The 27,241-nt window shown below is 35.4% G+C and overlaps 1 protein-coding gene across 1 annotated transcript in view; it reads left to right on the forward strand.

Moving 5' to 3' along the window:
* Positions 1-27,241, forward strand: part of HCN1 (hyperpolarization activated cyclic nucleotide gated potassium channel 1) — a 385,667-nt gene that overhangs the window by 323,811 nt on the left and 34,615 nt on the right. The window contains 1 exon segment of the mRNA XM_006172428.3: positions 20,416-20,656. Coding sequence (XP_006172490.1) covers positions 20,416-20,656 — 241 coding nt within the window.

Raw genomic sequence — 27,241 nt, forward strand, 5'->3', positions numbered from 1 at the left:
CATACCTCTAGAGGGAGATTTTTCCCTTTCTTTCTCTATGTCTCTGTCTCTCTGGTGAGTGCATATGGCCTATCACAAAAGCCTCTCTCAAAATAAAAAAAAAATAATGAAAAAGTCCATCTATCAATCAGTAAATAGGCCCTCACCAGACATCAAATCTGTTGACACCTTGATCTTGGACTTCTCAGTCTCCAGAACTGTATGACATAAATTTCTGTTGTTCATAAGCTGTCTAATCTGTGATACTTGCTTATAGCCGCCCAAGTGGCCTAAGACAATTGTTCTGCTAAGCTTCTGTAGAGTATTGTCATCGATAAGTTTCTAGGATGTCCATCCTTAGGTTAGGCCATTTGACTTGCACACTGAGCTTCATGGGAATTGTCAGTTTACTGGGAAGTGATGGTTAAGACATTCTAAAAAACTGTCTTTATCTCACTGTGAGATGACACACTTGAGCCAGAAACTACAAGCACGATTTCCTGAGAAAATCTTTAAGATAGTCCCCTAAAACTTGACAGTTTAAATTATAACTATTATTTTGTGATGTAGTCATTATTTCCAATCTTCACTCTCTCGTTACTCCATATCCATGTCTAGTCAAAATTATGAGTCTACAAAATTGGGCTTCTGTGATTGCTAGCAATTTGCTCTCCTCCCAGTTGTTTCCTGACCTGGCTTTCTCTGAAGAGTCCACCTCCTCCTTCCACCCACCATAACAGGATTTAAATTCCCCCACCTGCTCAGAAATATTCAAAGATGCATTGCTTTGAAATGTTTTAACTCTTGTGATTTTTCTTAGTGCCATTAAGTACATGTATTCTTTCAACTATATGACAAACAATGAGAACCTGTTATGGAGGGGCTATTCACATCGTAGTCACAGCATGGCCTTTGTTTCACCAGATTCATTTAAACCCACCCCACTGAAGATGCATGTCTTTGGGCTTTCTTAACTTACAAGTTCTTCATTTTCCTCATCTTGATATATGAATAATAATAATAATAATGACTCATAGAGTTTTTGTAAAGATTAAGTGAACAAAATACATAAAAATTTAGAAAATTTCCTGGCACATATATGTACACAGTGAGATCTAACTTTTGCTTCAGTGAAAATAGTATACACTCTCAGTTCCCATGTGCTTATAGATTAGTGAGAAAAAGACATTTAAATAACCAATTATAACTGTTTGTTAATGCTGAAAGCATGATTCCAAGGGTGTTAGGCCAGTACACAGAGGGACAGCAAGCCCAGCCTTATGATGTGCCCCATTTCTTTTGGAATTTATTCAAACAATCTGCTCATAACTTCTTCCTTCATTTTAACAGCCAGCTCTCTGGAGACAATGCTTTAGCGTCAAAACTTCACTTAAAATGTTACCATCATGAGACTGATATATGCTTTAGTAAATGCTGGCTTTATATATTAAAATAAAAAGCTAATGACAAAAATTCTCTAAACTCTACCCTTCTGTTTACAAGATCCTACTGGAGTGTACAGAGTAGGAAGATCTATTTTTAACATGATCAGAATTACACTGATTCGATTAGAGCAAAATGGCAAACTTAACAGTCAAGAAAGAGGTTAATGCCCTTCTGAGCCTGTCTCCAAAGTTCAGAACTGATCTATTTTTAAACAATGGAGTATGAGGAGCTGTGGGCTGAAAATAGGTACAGATCATGTGTCCCAGTAGAATATAGAACGTCAGTATATTTCATTTTCACAGAACATGAATTGGTCTGAGAGTATAATGCTGTCCTTCTGACCTTTAATTTGTTGAACAGATTGTTATGCAACAAAGCATAATTGACATGCCCATTTATTTAGTGTAATTTTGAATTTTTTTCTGAAAATATATACTTGTATTTTATGTGATTTCTAAATCGTGTTGATTTAAAATTAATTCAAACAGGCTAGAATCATAGTATTGTAATGCTATACCTGGATCTTAAAATTATCAGCTACTCATGTAACAGGCATAAGTTAACAAAAGGCTAGAACAATTATGTAAGTGACCTGGCCATGGTCCTTGTAGCAAACAAAGAAACTGGGTCTTCTCTCTTTGGGCCTAGAGCTTTTTTTCATGCATCCCTAGATTCTGGAAACAGACAAAACATTTATTGATTTCTTAATTGTATGAGATACTGTTTCAGGTGCCATAGGGAAGGTAAGTTGTGAGATGTATTTCCTGATGCCAAAACAAGCTCTTACTATATAAACTTGCAGAAATAAAGAATAAATGTATTAGGTTAAAAAAAAAAAAAAGTGAGCAAAAAGTAAAACTCCATTGCTAAAAATACAGGAAGTGGGAAATGTAGGATGTCACATATGGTTAATTGCCAGAGAAAAGCAGACTATGCAGACTAAAATTGTTGAGAAAAGAATGTGCTCACTATGGCCTGAAGTAGAATGGGAAGGCCTCAGAGGGAAGGGTTTCCACTGAATCTAGGAGCACATGTAGAATTCAAATAGGCAAAGAGGATACAAGGTGACATTCTGGGTAAGGAGTACAGCATAAACAAAAGAGATGCCTGCATTTCCAAAATCCTTTTCCTATTTCAGCTTCTCTTTGGGTTCACTGAAGAGGGGAAAAAGAAATGGAGAATAAAGAACTTTTCCTTTTTAAGCTACTTAAGTAATAGTTTTAAACTGTACAACTACAACTAAATACGAGCTTATTTTTACTGTTACAATGATTATTAATTCTTTGTGGGAAAACCATGTAATTTTTTTCATAGCTATAATAGCTATGAGGAGGATTGTTGTTAGTGATCTTGGGGAAGGGAGCTAAATAATAGGACTCAAACTAAAGTAAGAAAGATAATTAAAACCAAACTCAAGAGCAACAGTGATTATTCTAACATGTCATGGTAGTTAGTGGTATGTATTCAAACGATTATGATTAGAAAGATACCTTTGTGTTGTGAAGCTGACATTCTACACCCATGCTGTACATTGAGCTAAATGTAAATCTGAAACAGACAATACTGTCTTCCAGAGTTTTAAATTAGAATTTTATTAAAGGAGAGCATGTCTGATACATTTGTCTGGCTTATACAAACCAATTTTCTGTTGCTTAAATTACCCACCAAAATTAACTTATGTAACAAGAGCATCACACTGTGAAATTATGCAAATGATTAAGATACCTCAGGTTGTCTGACTTTGAAGCTTGCCTTGGTGGAATATACAGTAAGATAATGTATATGTCACCTGGAAGCATTGATGATGATGATGGTGGTGGTACTGATGATGATAGAGATGGTACTGATTCTTAAATATTCACTTTACATAGACTAGCATACTAGGTATTGGGATACTCTGGTTTTGATATCCCTCCAACCATCAAATAAATCACTTAGTGACATTGCATGCAGGTGTTTTTAAATAAGAAAATAAACAATGTAACCTGACAGTTCAAAAATGACAGGAAACTACTACATGTTAGATAGTTCTGAGTTCTTGAGTCAGAACAGAGGAGCGATTTAATATATACATGTTCATCATTTTAAATATACTACTAATAAGTCTGGAAGGAAGGAAGATATTACATAATACCTCTGAAATCCTAAAAGTGGCTTAAACTTGATATTTTAGAAATACTTCCCCAGAGTATGTCCACAAGTGTAATGTTTATTTATAATTGTAAATTATGAAAAATAATTCAATTTTACATAGATGTGACTAGTCTAGTGTTATTTTCCTGGAAATCTGTGTGTGTTTTAAATTTTGATACTTTCCACAGAAAGCAGTAACACAATGCTCCACATACTGGGGCTCCACAGGAAGTTACCAGGTTAGCACCCTGGGGTCTCCCTGTGCACGCCAGGCACTCACGTGTGCACCAATGATGTGGGATGTCTGAGGCTGGGGGAAGATCACAGTGTGAAAACTTTATTGGGGTATCGTCACTTCACTCAGAAGAAATAAAAGAAAATAAAAACTAAAAAAAAAAACATTAAAAGCTTAATAAAAATAATATAAGTAAAGCATTTTCTGAAGAAGCCAGTTGGAAATAAATGATAATCATTTTATAATTTTATATCTAGTACCCTACAAATGTAATGCTGATAGTAACATATTTAAATATTATGATCTGATACAAATTCTAACTTTCATGCCTTAAATATGAGCTATTTATTCTTGGTCAGTGCCAACAACCATGAGCAGGAAAATCTAGAGAAAGTTTAGAATTAGAAGTCAGGTAGTAGAGCAGTGGTAAGAAAACTGGACCCATGTTCTAAAGGTACTGGGGTCACATCCAAGGACCTTGTTTGAGCACATGGGATGGAGGTATGCAGGCCCCTAATCAGGGCTCTCTGAGACTGGAAGTGGATTGTGCCATGAAGACACCTTTGGAGGTCCCTGACTCTCTGTCTATCTGTCCCTCTCTCTCTCTCTCTGTCTTATTTTGAGACAAATGAATAAATAAACTTTAGAAAATAACAAAATTATACCTGAAGAACTAATTAAAAAAAAAGTAGAAATACTTGACATATAGATTAAATGGAAATTCTATAGTCCAAATCACTCTTTTCATGAAAAACAAAGGAATGATTATATAAAGTAAGATAAAGATAAAAAAGTGTATAAAATAAAATCTGGAACTTTTATGAGAAGGTTGCAGAGTAAATTGTACATGTTAAATTACCTAAATATAAAGTAACACTCTTTTTTTTTTTAAAGAGATTTTTGCTATAGGGTGTGTGTGCTCACTGGAGAGACAGAAAGAGAGGAATTCACCCCCCACCCCATGGGTGGCTATGCCACAATAGCTTCTCCTCCATTCTCCTCTCTGGATTTTGGGCAACACACACATGCCCCATGAGTGTGAGTTTTGAGCATCTGGGTCCGGGACTTGAATTGTGGTTGACTTCGTAGGAGTCGGCAACATAGCCATTACACCATCTGCTGGTGTAAAGCATTACACTTTAAAGAAAACTTTTCTAAGACTGTCCCCGTGGCCCAGTGGTTAAGGGAGCCAAACCCCATATTGCTGCAGTTTGAATCCTGATTCTGCTTGCTAGAAAAATGCACCAGGAACATGTGCGTGTGTGATCAAAATCTTGCTGGGACAGAGAAACAGAGGAGAGACGATTGTAGGGTGGTCACACCCTAATGGCAGTTAAGTTTTCTCTCTTGAACTCTATCTCACTTTCATTTTCCTTCATTCTCTCTGGTGAATAGACATTCCCACTACAATAAAGAAATTTACTAATATATAGATTAATTTGTGGAAAAAATATATTTAAAGCTACTTTTAAACGAACGATCCATTAACAGGGCAGAGGAAATCAATACTAAAGAGATGTATTTGATTTTTAAAGTAGCAGCTACAAATTATTATATCAAGTAATACAATTTTTTTCCATAGCTATTTTACTAAATTTGAACAAAATCAAATGATACAATTCATTTTGATTTATCTATTACAAATTCTTGGTGAGTTATTTCAACTGAAATTCCTATGGTTCTAAACTGGCATTTTTTGTACTTTTCTAATAATGCCAAGGTGACTATGTAAATTTGTGAGAGTACTTTAAAAAGTCAGTGGAAAATGAAATTAAAGTTCCAGTTTATTTTGGTAGAATTCTTTTTTTTTTTTTTTTTTTTTTTGAGAGAGGTTTTTCCTATAGGGAGGGTGCATGTGCTAGCCAGACAGACAAAGAGACAGAGAGACAAAAAGCAACAAATAACTCCCCCGGGGGGGAGGTGACCATGCCACAATCCCTTCTCTTACGTTCTCCTCTCAGGATCGCACTCACACATACTCGGTGTGAGTTTTAAGCCACCGGGTCCGGGACTCAAACTGCGGTCAACTACATGGAAGTTCAGCGACATAGCCATTACACTAACTGCTGCTCCCATAGGCCCTATCTTTAAATAGTTATATTCTGAAGTATCACATCCTTGACATATGCATTTGGGGTGGGGGGAATACAACAGCCTATAACACTTGCTAACATGTAACACTACATAAATATCTTTCAAAAGTGGCAGATAAATGAGTGTTCAGTGTGTCCTAGTGCCCCTGCCTGGTCTTAGAGCATGGCCTGATTTTCTTAGGCCTTATGCATATGTAAAATTCTGATATGTTTGAATTATTGCTATTGCTGATTTGCTGATGATAAAATGAATTTGTATGGGTCGTATTATAACATTTCAAATACAAGTCTTCTATCAAATTCTTCAAAGCACTTTCTCTCAGAATCAAGTCTTCTAATACTTGACCGTCTAGTGGTCCTGTTTCAATATCTTTTTAGTGAGCATACTCTGGACATCCATTTGCCATATTTGCTATATTTGACAGTTTGAATCAATCTGTTTTCAGTATGTCAGTTAGGCTTAACTCCTATCTTGCAAATCATTAAACACCTTGCTGCAGATAGTTGGTTCTACCTTGTCCTGGGGCTTATAAAAATCAAATTACTACACACATAATGTGTAGATCACACATAATGAGACTGATCACAAAGTCCCTAAATGAGTATTCATCTTGGCAATGGACAATTCCTTGATTTATGTATATTTTCATAATTTGTGTCTGCTTTCATACCGTTTTCTTTCTTTTATGATCAAAAGTAGGTGAACACAAAGAGAATTTTACATCATCTACTATCACTCTGCTTGGTGTATTAATGGAATGATGTGTTTCTGTGTTCTATGATGGCAAAGTAGTGAGACCATGCTAAGACTAAATGAATTTCAAACCTCATTTCAGTCGTGTTGTAATGTTTAAGTGTGATTAAATTCCTCAAAACCAAATTAGCTGTGTATGAGAACTGTAAACAAAAACATTTCATTGTGAATCTGTGCATCTAAAAATTCAGCTTGCTCTGACTTATGTTTTATAAGCAGGAAGATTTTATTTAGGCCCTTTCATTGTAATTTTCCATTTGTGTATGCAGAAATTTTTAGGCTAATTACCTCTGACTCATTATTTATTTATTTATTTAGGAGGAGAGATTTTTTGCTATAGGGCAAGTGCGCTTGCCAGCAAGAGACAGAGAGACAGAAAGCGAGAAATCACCCCCTGGGGGGATGGCCACTCCACAATCCCTTCTCCTCCCTTCTTCTCTTGGAATCTTGGGCACGCACACACATGTACCCGGCGTGAGTTTAAGCCACTGGGTCCAGGACTTGAGCTGCGGTCGACTACATGGGAGTCCAGCAACAAAGCCATTACGCTAACTGCGTGTCCCCTCTGGCTCATTATTTAAAGACTAATGATCTATTGATCTAGCAATTAATGCAATAACAGGGTTTCAAAATAAGTAATAGAAAAAAAAAATGCTAAAGGTTGCCATTACTTAAGAGTTCATTGTAGTCTCTTTGTCTTTTTCTCTATTAGATTTTTCTTCTTTACTTTTTTAATTAATTGCCACATAATAATTGTACATGTTTATGAAGTACAGTGTATTTTTTCAATACATGAATACAATTGTATACTGATCAAATCAGTAATTACGATATTCATCACCTTAAATATTTATGGCTATTTTGTGTTGGGAATCTTCAGACTCCTAAGTATTTCAAAGTGTACAATATTATTGTTAACTGTAATCACCCTGTGTAGTATAGAAACCTAGAATTTACTTCTCCTATCTGACCTTAATTTTTGTATTAGTTAATCAGTATCTACCCCCTTTCTCCTTCCTTCCTCCCACCCAGTGGATTTTTGGTACCTACCAGCTATTCTCTTCTTCTATGAGGTTAATTTATTAGCTAATACAAATAAGTGCAAACATGTGGTATTTAGCGCTCTGTACCTGACATGTCACTTGACATAATGTTTTCCTTGCCTATCCATGTTGTGACGAATGACAGAACTCCATCCATTTTTAAGGGAATAGTATCCATTATGTATATATCCTACATTTTCTTTATTCATCCATTGATAGTCACTTAGGTTGAGTGCTGCAATAAATTTGGGAATACAGCTATTTCTTTGACTTACTATTGCCTTTCCTTTGGATATATCCCCAATACTGGGATTACTGGAACATACAGTTCTATATTTAGTTTTTGAGGAATCTCCATATGATTTTCCATAATGGCTATATTAACTGACATTCCCAGCCTCAGCATTTGAATTTTCCTTCATCTATATTCTCTCAGCAGTTGTTATTTTTCCTTTTTTTATAGCCATTCTGAGATAATTTGATATCTTATTGTGGTTTTTACTTGAATGTTCCTAATAATTAGTATGTTAAACTTTTTTTTCTTACAAGAAAAAAAGGAAATACAGAAATACATGTAGAACATACATTTTTATTATAACTGTGCTAAGGCAAGTAGATTATCTGAAGGAAATACATATGTCAGATTACTTTCATGAAGATGAGAATACAATTTTTTTCCTTTATATATTTTAAGGAATGTATGTGTGTCTGTGTGTATGTGTATATACAATATATATATATATGTTCATCTTTTTAAAAATAATTTTTAAAATATACTTTGTTTGCTAATACAAACTAAACTTGATTAATTGCCCTTAATGCGCTGAAAGCTAAATAAAATAAAAGTCAAAGTACCTTATATCAATTCATTAATCCTCCTTTCTACCTCTAGCTTCTTTAATCCCCCCAAAGCAAATATTAAAGATAAGTTTCTTACCCTTATAGTTTATCATGTTATTTTTAAGGATTATTTAATTTATCATTGTTATATTTTCTAATTTGATAGAGGGCACACATACTCACCAGAGAGAGAGAGAGGGAAAGTGAGAAAGGAAGCAACCAGGTTCAGTACCCAAACTAGAGTCGACCATGTAGGAGTCCAGCACCTTACCCACCACAACACCTTCTGGTCCCTATCATATAATTTTTAACACTGAAATTATTTAAGAATTGTAGTAACAGCTCTTTTATAAAGGTATGACAATAAAGGTAAGACAGATTAACTAGAAAACTATCTTATTGTAAATTCTTTCTATTAGGACATGGAAATCAAGGGAAATTCTTTGAATTTTAGAAATTAAAGAAGATATTTTGCTTTTTATTGATATTTGGATAAATATTCAAAACTCTTTTAAAACATTAAGATCTGCTTATACAGGCTGATTTTCTTTTACTTGTAGCCAAACATCTTGCATTTTAGAATACAAACCATCAGGTAAATATAAGCCAGTTGAGAGAAACGAGGAGAAAAAAAATTTTTTTTCAAAGTGTCCCCATGTATTTCCTTTTTTCAAAGAGTAGAATGTGGGACCAGCAGATGGCATAATGGTTGTATCACTGGACTTCCACATAGTTTACTGCAGTTTGAATCTCAGACCTGGTGGCTTAAAACTCACACAAGGTGTGTGCACATGCTTGCCCAAAATCCTGAAAAGAGAATGAAAGAAAAAGGGTTGTAGCATGGCCATACCTCTGTGGGGTGATTTTTCATTTTCTGTCTCTCTGTCTGCATCTCTCTCTGTCTCTCTCTTTCTGGCAAATGCACAAGCCCTACAGCAATAATCTCACTAAAAAACTATTTTTGAAAAAGGGGAATGTATATATAATTAACAATCCAATATCCAAATATGTTATATCAATAGAGTATCTTTATTATAAGAGTTGTACAGAGTTGACTGCAGTCAAAACTCATGCTCATTTTATTATTTATAATTCTTATATTAAATATACCTTAAACATAGCTTCTTCCTCTAGACATTCTATATTAGCTCTGTGACCTGGACAATCCATTTCCTCTAAACATCACTATCATGCTCTGTATATATAGAGAAATAAACCAGGTTCAAGGTTAATTTTAAGTGGTTTTCCTTCTCAATAAATGATAGACAATATGTAGGTATCTTGCTCAAAGTGGGTGCTTAATAAATCTTGTCACCTCCTTCTTTCCATCCCTAATTTGTATTCAAGTTAAACTACAATATTCCTTTTGAATAGCACTGAATAAACAGATGGCCAGAAACATACCATTAAAATGGAGTACTAAAGGGCAAACACTGACAAGTCATGAGGAGGATTTCCAGTTTGTTGACCATCTCCTGCCATATGAGACATATCTCCCACCCCAAATAACAACAAATACTGGTCTCCCTCTCTTTTCTTTCAGTGTCTTGCTGTATAGTCTAATCGTCTCAAATTACATAGATATAAGAAGCCAGTCAGAAATATCAGTTATAAGAAGATGCAAGATATTAAATACACGTGGTATTTTTAAAACTGTCAAATTGCTACATATAAAGCATTCAGAATCAGTTGCTTTTTAAGTTTATTTATTTCTTCCATGAGCAAAAGAAACAGTGAGAGAGATACTCCCAATAGGGTCCCCCTCCCCAGACTCACCCAGCCCAAATCATGCCACATGCATAGCTGGCATCTTCAGGGAAGTTTTCATCCTGAACCTTTAACCTACCTGTGTGTATCAGCCTTACAGAGAGCTGTGTGTCACCAATGTGCCACTATTTGCTCCAGATTTAGATTTGTAAAAACCATTGCTCTAAGGGAAATAAGAAGAGCCAGGAGTGTGTAGCCATCAGTTTGCCACCTTGCAATCAGCAAAACTTCCTATCAGAGTCTCCAAATGTATACAGTGCAAAGAAAAAAAAATATATATGGTTAATATCTAAGCCTTTGAAGTTTGTGGTGATTGTCAAGATGGGCAAAGGGTAGGGTGGCTCCTCGGAATTCATCAGAATCCTAAAATCTCTGAATCCATCAAATCCATTAATCCAAGATAAAGCGCCAGGCTACCAGATAAACCATAGTTCTTCCTCTTGCAAGTATGTGGTCACTGGCAGATTACTTAACATCATCTGTAAAACTGGGCATTTGACCTGTTCAGCGGTGCATCAGTAATGCACCATTCAAGTAATGCCTGATCCTTATGAATGTTTGTGGGTTCAGGTCCCCTGTCAACCTGTATATTACAAGACATATGCATCCATCATCTTAGCTGGCTGGAAAGCCTGTGATCAAGGAAGATTGCAGTGTGAAACCCTGCTGTGGGTGCTTTCTCTCTCTCATGCGTGGAGGAAATATTAAAAAAAAATAAATAAGGCAAGTAGTAAAATCTTAAGACAGGATTGTTATGATAATAGAATAAATTAATATTTGTTATTTTTAGAGGGTGCATATGTTTATCAGAGAGAGACAGACAGAGAGAGGGAGAGAAAAGAGTTCTCCCCACAGAGAATGGTTATGCCACCACCCTTTCCTCTCCAATTCTCCTTACTTCGGGGCTGGGGGCATGCACACATACATGCCCAGTGTGTTTCCTTAATCGCCGGATCTGGGACTTGAATTACACAGTCAGCCATGTGGGATGCAGCTGCCTTAAATGCGAGGCCACTGGGCCAACCCAAATTAATATTTGTAAAATATTTAACTCAATAAGAGCTCAGTAAATGTTGATTCTTCTTTCTACTATGTTCATTTTTAAAAAAATGATCCCTGCCTTAAAGATACCTCTAAGCACATCAAATTGCTTTTTAGATTGTAACAAGTCCAGGTTACTGAAGCAGAAAGAAAAAATGAGATAACATCAGTACTATTCTATAATAAGATGTCCTGGGTGATGATATATGTTTGATGATATATTTGTTTTTGAAGATAATATATAAACTTCTCTGGATCTGGATGTCTTTTAAATGCCTGTTCAATAGAAATTCTTAGAAGGAAGCTCTTGAGTGCTCTACACAGTTTAAAAATATGGGTGTGCGGGAACATAGATATTTACCAATCTAACAGCAGCTCTGTTTTGTTAAGATTATTTTATGATTCATTTGTGTAATGATGGTGATTATATTTATAGCTACTATGCTTAAAACTTTTTTAGAAATATACCGTTGTTGGGACCAGCAGCTAGCGTATTGGCTATGTGGCTGGACTCCCATGTAGTCGACGGCAGTTTGCGTCCCAGACCTGGTGGCTTAAAACTCACGCCAGGCACGTGTGCGTGTGTGCCCAAGATTCCAAGAGGAGAATGGAGGAGATGGGATTGCGTCGTGACTATCCCCCCTGGGGGGTGATTTCTCGCTTTCTGTCTCTCTGTCTCTCTCAGTCTGTCTGGCGAGCGCATGCACCCTATCGCAAAAACCTCTCCAAAAAAAAAAAAAGGAATATACCATATATACCAAATAATAATGTTGTAGAATGGAGCAAAATTATTTTACATGTTTTACAAAATAAAACTTGACACAGTGATATTTAAGTTATCAATATAGAATTATAGTGCTAGAAGAAACCTTGAAATACTGCTATTCTTTTTTAAATAACTAAAGATATTGCTGAAACTTTCCTAGGGTCTCAGAGAATGTATGATTCCAATGTACAGATTAATGATTAATATGCATCTTTTTAGAATCAATGTGGAAATACTACATCTCCTTTTATTCCCTGGTTGCTATAAAGTTAAACAAACTAGGAAACACACTATCAACAAAACATTCACTACTGAGATACAACTGAGAGTGAAAAGGCAAGCAAAAAATGGGGAGAAGATATTTGCAACCCAGACCCCAACAAAGAGCTCGTGTTTCCTATAGTAGGAAAAAAAGAGAATCACTTCACTGAATACATCATGAGATAGGATCTTTATTTTCTTTTGTTTTTTGCTGTAACACCCATCTGCTCACCTATGAGAAACAGGGAGTGTAGGCACAGGGGGAAGGGGAAGGAAACAGAAATTATCCTCTAAGAGGATGGCCATGCCACAGTCCTTTCTTCTCCATTCTTCTTTCAGTATTTTGGACATGCATGCACATGAGCCCAGAATGTTTTCCAAGCTGCTGAGTACTGGACTTGAATAACTCAGTGTGCCACATCTGATCTAGTCACCTTAACGATCACCCCACTGGCTGGCCCACAAAACAGGATATTCATCTAACCAATAAGCCTAAGGAAAATATGCATAATGACATTACTCATAGGGAAATGCAAATTAAAATCACAATGAGAAATAAAAACCACAAGAGCAAAACAAACAAATGTATTTCTACCTACCCATAGGTGACTAACACTTAAAAGATTGATAAAGTCAGATTTTGCCGAAGATTAAGATCAATGTCACAGGGCAGCAGGTGGCATGGTGGTTAAGGCGGCTGGACTCCCACATGGCTGACTACAGTTTGAGTCCCAGACCTGGCAGCTTACTTTCTCTCTTCTGTCTCTCCATCGCTCTCTAATCAACTACTAAATAAATAAGTAAATAAAATAATGATATTGAATAAAATTTTAAAAAAGATCAATGCCACATGTTGCTGGAATAAGAGATAAATAATTCAATCATTTAAGAAAACTTTGGCAGTATCTACTAAAGTTAAATACATGTTTTCTCTATTATTCAGAAATTGCAATATAACATATATACTCAAAAGAAATCAGCACATGAAGTGCTTCAAGAATGTTCATAATGGTTTATTAGCCTAAAACAGAACAGTAAATAGATAAGTAAATTGTTCCATAACCATAAAATGAAATATGGCCTGAAATTAAAAAAAAAAAAAAGAATGAATTGCCACCATACAACATGTATCAATCACACTGACATAATGGAGAGCAAAATAGGCAAAACAAGAGTGTACAGTATTTGATTTCATTTATATGAATTAAGAAAACAAGAAAAATTGCCTACAATAAAAGATTAGTCAAATTGGGGCTGGCAGGTGGCATGGTGGTTAAGGGCACTGGACTCCCACATGGCCAACCGTGGTTCGAGTCCCAGACCAGGTGGCTTGCATTCTCATTCTCGATCTCTCTCTCTGCCTCTTTGGTAAAATTAAAAAAAAAAAAAAAAAAAAAAAAAAAAACCTAATTAATTAATTAAATAATTCTTTAAAAAAAAGAAAGAGTAGCCAGACCTCTGCAGTTGCCTGAGACAAAACAAAAGGAGTCTTCTGAGAAATGACTTATCTACATGTGGATCATGCATATGTATTTATAAAAAAATCGCTTAGATTTGTGTATATGTAAAATCTGTGCACTTTGCTAAATCCAAGTTATACTTTAAAAAATAAAATAGATTTTCTACTCTGTGACTAAATGATGACCATAAATAATTCCATCATACTGTAGCAAAATAATGGGAAGGACTGCTGAAAGCAAAGACTTATATCTGACTTAAAGTGACCTTGTGTCGAGTAAGATAAAACACAGGATTCTCTGTTTGGTGGTTGCGTTGCTCTGTTGTTTTAATATAGACAATCTGATTTAGCAGGGTTACTGTTTTCCAAATGGAAATCATTCCAAAGAGAGAATACAGGATAAGAAAGAACTTTATACGAGTGTGTGCATGAATGATATAGAAGGCTTAAATACCTGCTCAGTTTGGTAGAATGTCAGATCCTTCAAAAATCTGGTATTAACATTTCTGTCTCATATAATCTTTAAGATGCCTTCTCAATAATACAAACAAATTTACCTATTGGATTCCAACTTCAAATCTTCTTAATAATAAAATTTGTTTCTAATTTGAAATAATGTAAAAAAGAGTTTTCAGCATTCCCCAAAGCATCTAAGCTTATTTACTTGACTTCCTAGTGTTTAGCTCCCAGCTAGGAGATTGAGAAAGCTGTTGGTGGGCTCCAAGGGAAAAATGCCCTCCAGATGCCAAGGATCCAGTCTGTTCTCCCTCTGCAATTACTGATCTGAGTTTTTTCACAAAAGAATGAATGGAGCTATAAGTCTCATGAATTTTCCTTATGCAAAGAAGATTATAAAATCGCAGAGAGAGGAAAAAAATGAGTAAACTTCTCCAAACTGTAAAAATGATATAAAATTACTTTGCAGTATTATAATCAAGGAAGTTCTAATGGCTATATACCTAAACATGCAATGCATCATTAAAAAATTATTCATAGAAATAAAGACCATTTCAAGAGTTTGTAAAACATACTTCTGGTAGTTTCTAAAATAAAAAGCAAGAGAACAATGAAGTGAAAAATGTATACATATTAAATCAAAGCACACAGATAAAATAATTCTCTTTTTTTTATTTAAAAGCCCTTATTTTCTCTGCAATATTATTTTCAATTTCCCACAATAGTATTATTCTTTGTCATTTTACATGTGAAATCATTCGTTCTCAAACACCTAGTCTTGTCTCATAATTACATATCTCTGTTTTCCTCTAACTCCCTTTCACCTACAATCTTCTGGTTTTTTTTTTTTTTCCTGTTCAAATTGATATATTTTTGAGTAGGAAAAAAGTGTTATAGTCTAATCTGTGAGAAATAAGAGGACATCCAGGCACAGCCAAATTGATTAGAGTTCTATTGATTAATAGGCTGGGGACTGCGGGAGGACTCATGTCTCTCAAAAACCCTGCAGCCCTGAGTGTTAGAAGAAAGGGACTTATAAAGGCAAAACCACATTTGTTTTGACTTGGCAGAAGCAGTACTCATTGAGGAGGGGGAGGTGACAAGGGAAGCAGTGGTGATTCCTATGCATAAGTGGTTACAGAAGCCAGATGGAGCAGTTAATCATCTCTAGACCTTTGCTTAAACACAATGGAATGCCCATGACCTTTATGGGTAGGGCAAGGGGTTCAGCATTGATGACATTGATTATTATATCACTAAGGAACATCTTAAGGCAGGGAGTTTGGGGTTATTTAACAATGACAGTAGGAGTGTTAATCACTCTATTTACTCTAGGCAAAAGGAGAAAGCTAGTTTCCAATATAGAGAGGAGTTCAGAATGGAGGTGCTACCGCTTCACTGCGCGATGCGCTTGATAGAGTATTCTAAAAGTTGTAAGTAACCGACTCCCAGTAAGAATAAAATCAAGCGTTTGTGGCCTCTTTTCATCTATGGCTGAAATTTCCTCCTTTCTTTCTCCCTTCATTTCTTCTCCCTTCTTTCATTCTTTCCTGCTTTTCTCAATATGCTTGCATATTTTTTGAGCACTTACCATGTGAAGAACAGTGTTATAGCCACACAACCCATACAGCTGCTCTTCAGTACCAGATAAAATGGATAAGTGTACAAATTGCCCTTGATACTGCAAGCCATAGAGTCAACTGCAATATCAGGGTTGGATAACGTGGCTCCAAGGACCACATGTAGTATCTTCCTCTTGTCTTTGATGCTGTGTTCATTTCTGATTATTATGCTGACTTTTAAGTATCTTATTGTCTTTGATGAAGCCCTCTTAGTAGAGACACTTCTTCACTCTGTTTAGGATGAAACAGTACATTGTGAATTCACCTTTCCTTCCAAGGTGGAACCAGATGATTGCACCACCTGGGATTTTTTAAATTTATTCTGGAATAATATTACATAATTTTATGATGCAAGATTAGGGAAACCTTTTCCAGTCTTGGGACTGAGGAACATATATAAGATACTTCCTTAAAGTAGGAGAATTATTTCTGAGACTTTCTTAATACCTCTATTTCTGTTTACCCTTTTCCCACTTCTTAGCAAAGGTGACTGTAGAGAGCAAGTGAATCTGAGCTGAACGGTAGTGACCTTTAAAAACAAACAAAACACAGACTGTCTCACTTGAGCCAATGCCACACAGCCAACAGAAATTTTTAAAATCTATATTTCACCCAGAGAAAGACAGGTAAAACTTAATTAAATTAACAAAATACAAAATAGTCTACAACTACAGTTGATAATAGCTAATAGAAGACGCCTAGCTTTACCTTCCAATTCGCCCTTCCCCCACTACCCCCCCCCAAAAAAATAAATTAAAACCTCAAACCATAACATTCTCTGTCAAAGAAATCCGATCCACTCAATCCTTACTTTTCTCTACTGGTTTGCCTGTCTGTGTTTTCTTTCCAAGATCCACCACCACTCCCACTCTAAAAAACTCCTCTCTCCCCTTTTTGCCTAGCAGTCACTTGTCTTGGCAGGTGACTTTTGTTTCCATGCCTCATCAGTATAATCAGGCCCAACCCATTTTTTTTTTTTTTTTGAGTTCATTAGTGAAGAAATTCCTGAGAAATGGCATTATGGTAAAATTTAGATTTTCAGTGTCTATTCTGTCACATATCTGACTTGCAAGATTAACAATGATTAATCCCATATCCCTATTTTGGTCCAGAGAGACTAACTATATGTCTCATCTATTCCAGAGTCAAAAGAATGAAACCAAATATGCACATCTTCTGATTTAGAATTGGCCTAACATTATAAATAAAACAAATTAGGAAATGGAAATACGCATCTCTTCAGTCTAAGATTTCCAATGAAAGCCTAAGAAGCTTTGGAAAGAGTCTGAGTTTTTTCACAAAAGAATGAATGGAGCTATAAGTCTCATGAATTTTCCTTATGCAAAGAAGATTATAAAATCGCAGAGAGAGGAAAAAAATGAGTAAACTTCTCCAAACTGTAAAAATGATATAAAATTACTTTGCAGTATTATAATCAAGGAAGTTCTAATGGCTATATACCTAAACATGCAATGCATCATTAAAAAATTATTCATAGAAATAAAGACCATTTCAAGAGTTTGTAAAACATACTTCTGGTAGTTTCTAAAATAAAAAGCAAGAGAACAATGAAGTGAAAAATGTATACATATTAAATCAAAGCACACAGATAAAATAATTCTCTTTTTTTTATTTAAAAGCCCTTATTTTCTCTGCAATATTATTTTCAATTTCCCACAATAGTATTATTCTTTGTCATTTTACATGTGAAATCATTCGTTCTCAAACACCTAGTCTTGTCTCATAATTACATATCTCTGTTTTCCTCTAACTCCCTTTCACCTACAATCTTCTGGTTTTTTTTTTTTTTCCTGTTCAAATTGATATATTTTTGAGTAGGAAAAAAGTGTTATAGTCTAATCTGTGAGAAATAAGAGGACATCCAGGCACAGCCAAATTGATTAGAGTTCTATTGATTAATAGGCTGGGGACTGCGGGAGGACTCATGTCTCTCAAAAACCCTGCAGCCCTGAGTGTTAGAAGAAAGGGACTTATAAAGGCAAAACCACATTTGTTTTGACTTGGCAGAAGCAGTACTCATTGAGGAGGGGGAGGTGACAAGGGAAGCAGTGGTGATTCCTATGCATAAGTGGTTACAGAAGCCAGATGGAGCAGTTAATCATCTCTAGACCTTTGCTTAAACACAATGGAATGCCCATGACCTTTATGGGTAGGGCAAGGGGTTCAGCATTGATGACATTGATTATTATATCACTAAGGAACATCTTAAGGCAGGGAGTTTGGGGTTATTTAACAATGACAGTAGGAGTGTTAATCACTCTATTTACTCTAGGCAAAAGGAGAAAGCTAGTTTCCAATATAGAGAGGAGTTCAGAATGGAGGTGCTACCGCTTCACTGCTTCAAAAGCACATTTTTATATACACAAGATTTGTTTCCAAAGCCATTCGCTTGAGAGAGTATTCTAAGAGTTGTAAGTAACCGGCTCCCAGTAAGAATAAAATCAAGCGTTTGTGGCCTCTTTTCATCTATGGCTGAAATTTCCTCCTTTCTTTCTCCCTTCATTTCTTCTCCCTTCTTTCATTCTTTCCTGCTTTTCTCAATATGCTTGCATATTTTTTGAGCACTTACCATGTGAAGAACAGTGTTATAGCCACACAACCCATACAGCTGCTCTTCAGTACCAGATAAAATGGATAAGTGTACAAATTGCCCTTGATACTGCAAGCCATAGAGTCAACTGCAATATCAGGGTTGGATAACGTGGCTCCAAGGACCACATGTAGTATCTTCCTCTTGTCTTTGATGCTGTGTTCATTTCTGATTATTATGCTGACTTTTAAGTATCTTATTGTCTTTGATGAAGCCCTCTTAGTAGAGACACTTCTTCACTCTGTTTAGGATGAAACAGTACATTGTGAATTCACCTTTCCTTCCAAGGTGGAACCAGATGATTGCACCACCTGGGATTTTTTAAATTTATTCTGGAATAATATTACATAATTTTATGATGCAAGATTAGGGAAACCTTTTCCAGTCTTGGGACTGAGGAACATATATAAGATACTTCCTTAAAGTAGGAGAATTATTTCTGAGACTTTCTTAATACCTCTATTTCTGTTTACCCTCTTCCCACTTCTTAGCAAAGGTGACTGTAGAGAGCAAGTGAATCTGAGCTGAACGGTAGTGACCTTTAAAAACAAACAAAACACAGACTGTCTCACTTGAGCCAATGCCACACAGCCAACAGAAATTTTTAAAATCTATATTTCACCCAGAGAAAGACAGGTAAAACTTAATTAAATTAACAAAATACAAAATAGTCTACAACTACAGTTGATAATAGCTAATAGAAGACGCCTAGCTTTACCTTCCAATTCGCCCTTCCCCCACTCCCCCCCCCCCCAAAAAAATAAATTAAAACCTCAAACCATAACATTCTCTGTCAAAGAAATCCGATCCACTCAATCCTTACTTTTCTCTACTGGTTTGCCTGTCTGTGTTTTCTTTCCAAGATCCACCACCACTCCCACTCTAAAAAACTCCTCTCTCCCCTTTTTGCCTAGCAGTCACTTGTCTTGGCAGGTGACTTTTGTTTCCATGCCTCATCAGTATAATCAGGCCCAACCCATTTTTTTTTTTTTTTTGAGTTCATTAGTGAAGAAATTCCTGAGAAATGGCATTATGGTAAAATTTAGATTTTCAGTGTCTATTCTGTCACATATCTGACTTGCAAGATTAACAATGATTAATCCCATATCCCTATTTTGGTCCAGAGAGACTAACTATATGTCTCATCTATTCCAGAGTCAAAAGAATGAAACCAAATATGCACATCTTCTGATTTAGAATTGGCCTAACATTATAAATAAAACAAATTAGGAAATGGAAATACGCATCTCTTCAGTCTAAGATTTCCAATGAAAGCCTAAGAAGCTTTGGAAAGAGTGATTTTCTGATTTAGCACAGACGTAGAATGAATTTATAATTTTAGATTGGAGTCCTCTTTTGGTAACCTTTCTGTGCACTCTTCAGTTTCCTTGTTGTAATGTGAATGACATTAACAAAAAACATCAAAATGCTTTTGTCTGGCAGCTGGGTCCTTGTTCCAGAATTCCCATCAGTAGGTAGAAGCTAGATTGTTCAACACAATGAAGCACAAAAGCAGTAATGTTATAGCTAATTGGAAGTGAAGTGACTTTCTCTCTTCATAAATAAAAGATAAAAGGAAGACTAAAACGTCCACATTTTCAAAGTCCTAATTTCACATACAGAATAATAAAGAAATGGAAAGTTATGAGTTGAAACTTTTATATATTTAATTAGCATTTAATGACTATTTCATATGTTATACTTCACTAGATGCTGGGAATACAAGCCTTGAACACAAAAATAAAACACGATCTCTGACTTTTATAAGTGTTGTAGATTACAAGACTTTATGTATCTTTGGCCCTAAATTTAAGCTACACACACCCAAACATATATTTATTTAAATGTCGACATCTTCCAAATATGAATGATAACTCTTTTAATATTTCATTATTCTTGTCATCTTTAGGAGATAGTCAACTTCAACTGTCGGAAACTAGTGGCTACCATGCCTCTTTTTGCTAATGCGGATCCTAATTTTGTGACTGCCATGCTGAGCAAGTTGAGATTTGAGGTGTTTCAACCTGGAGATTACATCATACGAGAAGGAGCCGTGGGTAAAAAAATGTATTTTATTCAACATGGTGTTGCTGGTGTCATCACAAAATCCAGTAAAGAAATGAAGCTGACAGATGGCTCTTACTTTGGAGGTTAGTAAAAAGATAAAATTTCAACTAAGATAAATTTCAAGTTTTTTGAGATACGTGTCTTCATCAGAAATGTGGAGATGTCAGAACGTAGGTTTGTGGGTTTTGAACATGAACTTGTATTTGAACTCTGATTAAATGCTTTGAATGATCTGTTTTCAACTTTTCCGGGTAATAGAACCAATGTGTGTGTGTGTGTGTGTGTGTGTGTGTGTGTTACTGCATTAGTTGGGATATTGTTTCAACTTTTTAACTGGAATCAAATAACATTGGCTTAAACCAGATGAAAAGTGTATTTTTTCTCCCACATAAAAATCCAAGGACAGTTGGAAGGGTCTCTCCATGATGGATTTTGGGAACCTAGAGTCGATTCTTTATTTTTTGTCTTCCATTTGCTAGAGTATTTTGTTTTTGTTTTGATATTTTTTCCCAACTACATGAAAATGAACTGATTCTTTTTTCCCCATGTTTTCATCTGGCCCCGGGGTAGGACAGAGAGAATAGAAAAATGAAAAGTAGTAGCTTCTCTTTAGTATGCGCCTCAAAATTTTCAATGTCACTGCTACTCACATGTTATTCGTTAGAATTTAGTTACCAGATGATCTCTATGTGTAAGAAAGGCCGAGAAATGTCTCCTCTAGTTGGATAGCAATTTATCTTGCTAAAAATCCTGATAATTCAGATTGTTTTCAACTAAATATAAGATATGAAAGGATTTTTGAAAACTCTGTTGCATATTATGAAAAAAAACTAATATAAATTTAAATATTTTGCAACAAAATAAATTTGTTTAATTTCATTTTTCATGAAATTTTTGAAGTCCCTTTTGTATACATTTATGCACATATACAGAAAGTGTCTAGGAATTAATTGCTATGTCAAATATTATGCATACTTTAATGAAAATAGCACCAAATTACTATTTTAAGAAGACTAATTGTTTACTTTGCCAATTCACTTTTAGCTTGTCCTGTTAATAAGTAAAATGGTATTCTTTTATTATTTAGTTTACATTTTTGTTTCTTTGTGGCATCTTTTATTATTTGATTCTCATTATTTTTTCATTTGAATCTGTCTATCCCTTCCTTAAGATATTAGAGATTTTAGCGGACCAGGGATGGCATAATGCTTATGTCGGTAGATTCCCAAGTAGTCAACTGAGGTTTGAGTTCCAGACCTGGTGCCTTAAAAATAACGTCACATTGGGCACATGTGCACGTATGCCCAAGATCCTAAAAAGAAAATGGAGGAAAGTAATTGTGCCATGGCTATCCCCCCAGGGAGTGATTTCTCACTTTCTGGCCTTCTCTGTCTCTCTGTCTCTTTCCGGCTAGTTCATGCACCCTATGACAAAAATCTCTCTAAAATAAAATCAGTAGATATTAGAGATTTTGTATTTTTAAGTGGGTTTTGCACAGCACAAAATTATGAAAATGCTTTCCATATTTTTTTACTTTGTTTAGCTTTATTATACTTTATTATTACTACTTTATTATAATTCACTATATTTTATTATTATACAGAATTTATTAGATTTTTGTTATAACATTTATTTATTCAAATTATATTTGTAGTGTGAGGTAAAAATCTATAGAATGTATATTTTCCCCAAAAGAGATTCTAAAGAATTTATTATTCCTTGAAGAGACCATTTTAATAGAGGATTTGATCCTTTCTACAAAACTTTAAAGTGCTTCTTTAATAAGATGCTGTGTTTAAGAAGTTTATTTCAGTTGTAATTAAGATATATTATTATGAGAGGTTCTGAATTTTACTAAGTGCTATTTTGAAATTTATCAAATAACCATAAGGCTATTAACCATTAATCTACTACAGCCAAGTAAAACATAACTCATGATAATTAACTTCTTTGACCCTCTGCTCACCTATTGAAGATAATTTTGAAGTTTCTAGCTTTGCATTTCTCCTCTCTTTTTCCTTGTCAAAATAATACTGTGTTGCCTCATCAGCCCCTTAGCATTTTGTAGATATTTTGCTAAGGAAAAAGAATGGGAAGACCTAAATATCTAACACAGGCTGCATTACAGAGAACTAAAGTTTCAATGAAGAAAAATGGAGAAAGTAATTGAAATTAGATGGGATAGGGAATAAAAGCATGATATAGACCAAGTGTAGGTGGAGGTAAATTGGTTGGGGTTAAACTGTCTCTGAGGCAATTTCTGAGGGTAATGATTAATATATAGAAGAAATGTTTAGAAAGGAGTTTTAATAAAGTACTATTATACAAGAAGAATGAATTAGTAGGGTCCAGCAGGTGATGTGGTGATTAAGACACTGGAATCTCACCTGGCAAACTGCAGTTTGAGTCCCAGATCCAATGGCTTGAAAAATTATAATGAGCACATGTGTGTGCATGCCCAAAATCCCAAGAGGACAATGGAGGAGAAGGGATTGTGGCATAGCCATTCCCCTCCAAGGGATAATTTCTCATTTTCCCTCTCTCTGTCTCTCTCCAGCGAGCGCATGACCCCCTATTTAAAAATAACAAGGGGGTCTACAGGTGGTGTAGTGGTGGCTTAAAACTCATGCCAAGCACATGAATGTACATGCTCAAAATTCCAGGCAGAGAATGGAGGAAAAGTGCTCCCTGAGGTGATTTCTCACTTTCCCTCTCACTGTCTCTCTCTGAGGAGTGCAAACACCCTATGGTAAAACAAAAGAATGAATTAATGAAGTTGTCTTATGTTTTACAAATTTTAAAATTTTCAATTATTTTTCAGTTAAATTTGATAACATTATCAATGTTTTATAAAAAGATGTGCCCCCTGTCATGAATTTATGTAGGTAAAAGTCAGTCACATTTGTGAATGTCCTTGTGTTGAACTATAAGATCATTTCTGGAATAAAAATTATTTTTCATGATATATTATTTCTTTAACACATTGTACCATCTCTGGTCATGAGATTGGTCTATAATTTTGTTGTAAATGTAGTTATTTCTGTGATTGCCTAGGTGAATTTGGACATTAGATTTAGCTCACTTCTTAGGAAGAATAATAAAACATAAGAAAAAATAAGTTTTCTCTGCTATACAAAGTTTAATTGATTTCATATTTGTCTGTTTCTTGAAAGTGTTTTAGGTTTCACAAGTAAAGCCGCTTGTGTCTGAATCTCTGTCTTCTGTGGTTACTAAAGTACTAAGACTTTCTATATTTTTATGAGTAATCATCCAGTGGATCTAATTCAATTGTTCATATGACTGAGAAGACACTGCAATCCTCTAGAAAGTATTAAAAAATTGATGTGTGGAGCAAAATCCTACCCTAGATTTTCTGATACAAGTGGGCAAGGTTGAGATCCAAACATTACTATGTAAAAACAACAAAGCTTATCATAAAGGAAATAGTCTCCATGATTTATAAATGCCGCTTAATAAATGTCCAACCTTTTACTAGCCCTAAGGGGATTGCTAGGTTCTTTCTTTAGGTAATGTGCATATTTAAGATTTTTCTGCCCATAATACACTTGGCCTGCTAATGATCATCTGGTATTTTTAAATTTAGAGACACAGATTTGAAAAACCACAGGCAATCCCTTCATGGTGACTGTCCATTAGCTATAAGAGAACTGAAGCATCTGCCACTCTGCAGTTTGTAGTTTATGCCACCTCTCGTACACTGTGCATTTCTAGAGGACCAAGAAATCTGTGGACCCAGGTTTGATAAGCTCAACGTTCCCATTACATTCATGAGGAAGAGGAACCATCGCAAAGATGAATCTTCTTAAATTCTTTTTCATTTGCTTTCTCTTTTTTTAGCCTCTTAGACTAGACTAAATAAAATAATTGTTTGAGTGGTGATAAGACAAACCTGTATTTTTTAGACAGTCTTGGCTCACTTTCAAATATCAAATAATATTCAACCAAAGGGTGAAGCTTTGCTGTCCTTGGGGGAGAGAAATGTTAATCTCCATCTGTATGCTCATCTCACAGTTCTAGGATTCCATATCACTTATAAATGTATATTGAATGGTTAAATTCAAATCTTGGACATACTCATGAAAATCATGATGAACATTAAGAAGACATTTTATTTTGAAGCCACAATGTTTTTTGCTGTCTTTAATTACACAGCAGAAATGGAGGAACAAGGGAAAGGAAAGGAGAAACATAAAGTCTATGCTAGAATGCCAGTCCCAAAGCCAGGTGGTTAGGGAGCCAGATCTCATGGTTGGCCACAGTTCAAATTCTGATTCTGGCAGTTTGAAAAGCATGCTAAGCATGTTTGTGTACATGTCCAAAATCCCAACAGAATGGAGAAATGGGGGAAAAGAAATTGAGGCCAACCATACCCCCATTAGAGGGTGCTTTCTCTCTCTTTCTGTTCTGTTTGTTTTACTCTGGCAAGCACCTGAATGAATCCTCTGGCAATTAAAAAAAAAAAAGAGATAGAATTAAAAAGTCCATTATCAGTCTGGTTGTCTTGTATACCTTTGCTTGCTCATAAGGAAGCACCTTTGGAAATTGTTATTAGAGATCAAGATTATGTCTGCAACTTATTAAAATCTCCATAAGGCATAAGGCAAGTATATTTTTTAATTTTGATGTGTTAATTCCTCTTCATGTATTTTTAAAACCTGTGTTCTGGGCAAGACATGTTGCACAGTGGTTAAAGCAGCCAGACCTCAGCCAGTAGCCTGGTTTCAGTTCCTGACTGCATACCTTTATAAAAAAAAAAATTTAAAAAAAAAAAAGCAAAAAGCTAGTGGACAACCATCATGAAGGGATTGCCTGTGGTTTTTCAAATCTGGCTCTAAATTTAAAGATGCCAGATGAGGGACCAGCAGTTGGTGTAATGGCTATGTCCCTGGACTCCCACGTGGTCGACTGCGGTTTGAGTCCCAGACCTGGTGGCTTAAACTCATGCCGGGTGCATGTGCATGTGTGCCCAAGACCTCAAGAGGAGAAAGGAGGAGAAGGGATTGCGGTGTAGCCACATTGCGGTGTAGCCATCCTCCCCACTAGGGAGTGATTTCTCACTTTCTGTCTGTCTTTCTGGCGAGTGCATGTGTCCTATTGAAAAAAAACTCTCAAAAAAGAAAAAAAAAAAAAAAGCCAGATGATCATTATGAGGCCAAGTGTATTTTAGGCAGAACAATCTTAAATATGCACATTACCTAAAGAAAAACAGGTGTAAGTGCATGCCCAAAATCCAAAGAGGAGAATGGAGAAGAAGGGATTGTGGTGTGGCCATCCTCTAGAGAGTGCTTTCTCCCTTTCCCTCACTCTCTCTACTTCTCTCTCTCTCCAGTGAGCACACACACTTTATAATAAATGTTTTAAAAAAGTGTTTCTACCTGATCCGTAAATTTCAAGATCTATCAAAAGCTGAGAGAACAGGATTTTAGAGAAAACTGTGATGTCTTATTGAAAGCTAAAACAAATCTCTCAGGATATAATTCATTTTAGAATAGAAAATTGTTTTGAATATTTTAAAAATACTCAAAAATTGCTACATCTCTGGTGTTCACATTTTATTGTGTTATTTAAATGCTAACTTTTGTAATGATAAGCTGAGTATGCTATTAAAGGAATTTCTGGAAATAATGAACAAATGGAAAATGTTTTCTACCATTTTTGAATGGATAGCTCAGGAATGAAGTGGAGGTTTCAATTAAATAGTACTGGAGGGAAAGTTTAATAGGCTATGCATCACCAATCAGAAAAGGATAGTGTAAGAGAAACCAGTCTCCTAGAATGATAGTATTTTAAAGTTTCTCTTTAAAGTAAACCCATACTGATGATTTTAGAGTAACCAATGAACCTTTATATTGAAGCCCTGGTATCCCATTTCATTTTTTTTCTTTTAGAGATTTTTGCTGTAGGGTATGTGCTCCGTGGAGAGATACAGAGACAGAAAGTGACAAATTATCCCCAGGAGAAATGGCCATGCTGCAATCCTTTCTCCTCCATTCTCCTCTCAGGATCTTGGACATGCACACACACATGCCCAGTCTAAGCTGCAAGCCTCTGAGTCTGGGACTCAAACCACAGTCAACCATGTGGGAGTCTAGTGCCGTAACTATTATGCTATCTGCTGGTCTCCCCATTTCGTGTCTTTATCCTAAGATTCCCAGAAAGGAAGGATACAGTTCAATGTTCATTGTACTATCATTCATTCTACAGCCATTCTTCTTCCCAGAGGTACTTCTGAGTCATGTACTTTGTCCTCCAGCTAAATAAATAAATAAATAAATAAATAAATACATGTACTTTGTCCTCCAGCTAAATAAATAAATAAATAAATAAATAAATAAATAAATAAATAAATAAATAAATAAATGAATGAATGAATGAATGAATGAATGAATAAATATTGCCCAAATCTTTTGCAAAGTCTCCAAAACTCTCTACAGTCTGGCTCAACCTATTTCTCTAACCTCAATTCACACCTTTCCTTTCAGGAACCCTTAAGCCACCCACAAGACTACTATTTCGTGTTTTAAAGAGCAAAGGTTGCCTTTGCAGAGGTTGATCTCTTTGGTTTAAAAAACAAATCCTCCTCCACTCCTTTCCGATTGACAGATTATTTGTCATCTTTTTAAAGACATCAATGAAATACTATCTTT

The sequence above is a fragment of the Tupaia chinensis genome, unplaced genomic scaffold (assembly GCF_000334495.1).
Source record: "Tupaia chinensis unplaced genomic scaffold, TupChi_1.0 Scaffold144378_1, whole genome shotgun sequence".
Lineage (NCBI taxonomy): Eukaryota > Metazoa > Chordata > Mammalia > Scandentia > Tupaiidae > Tupaia > Tupaia belangeri.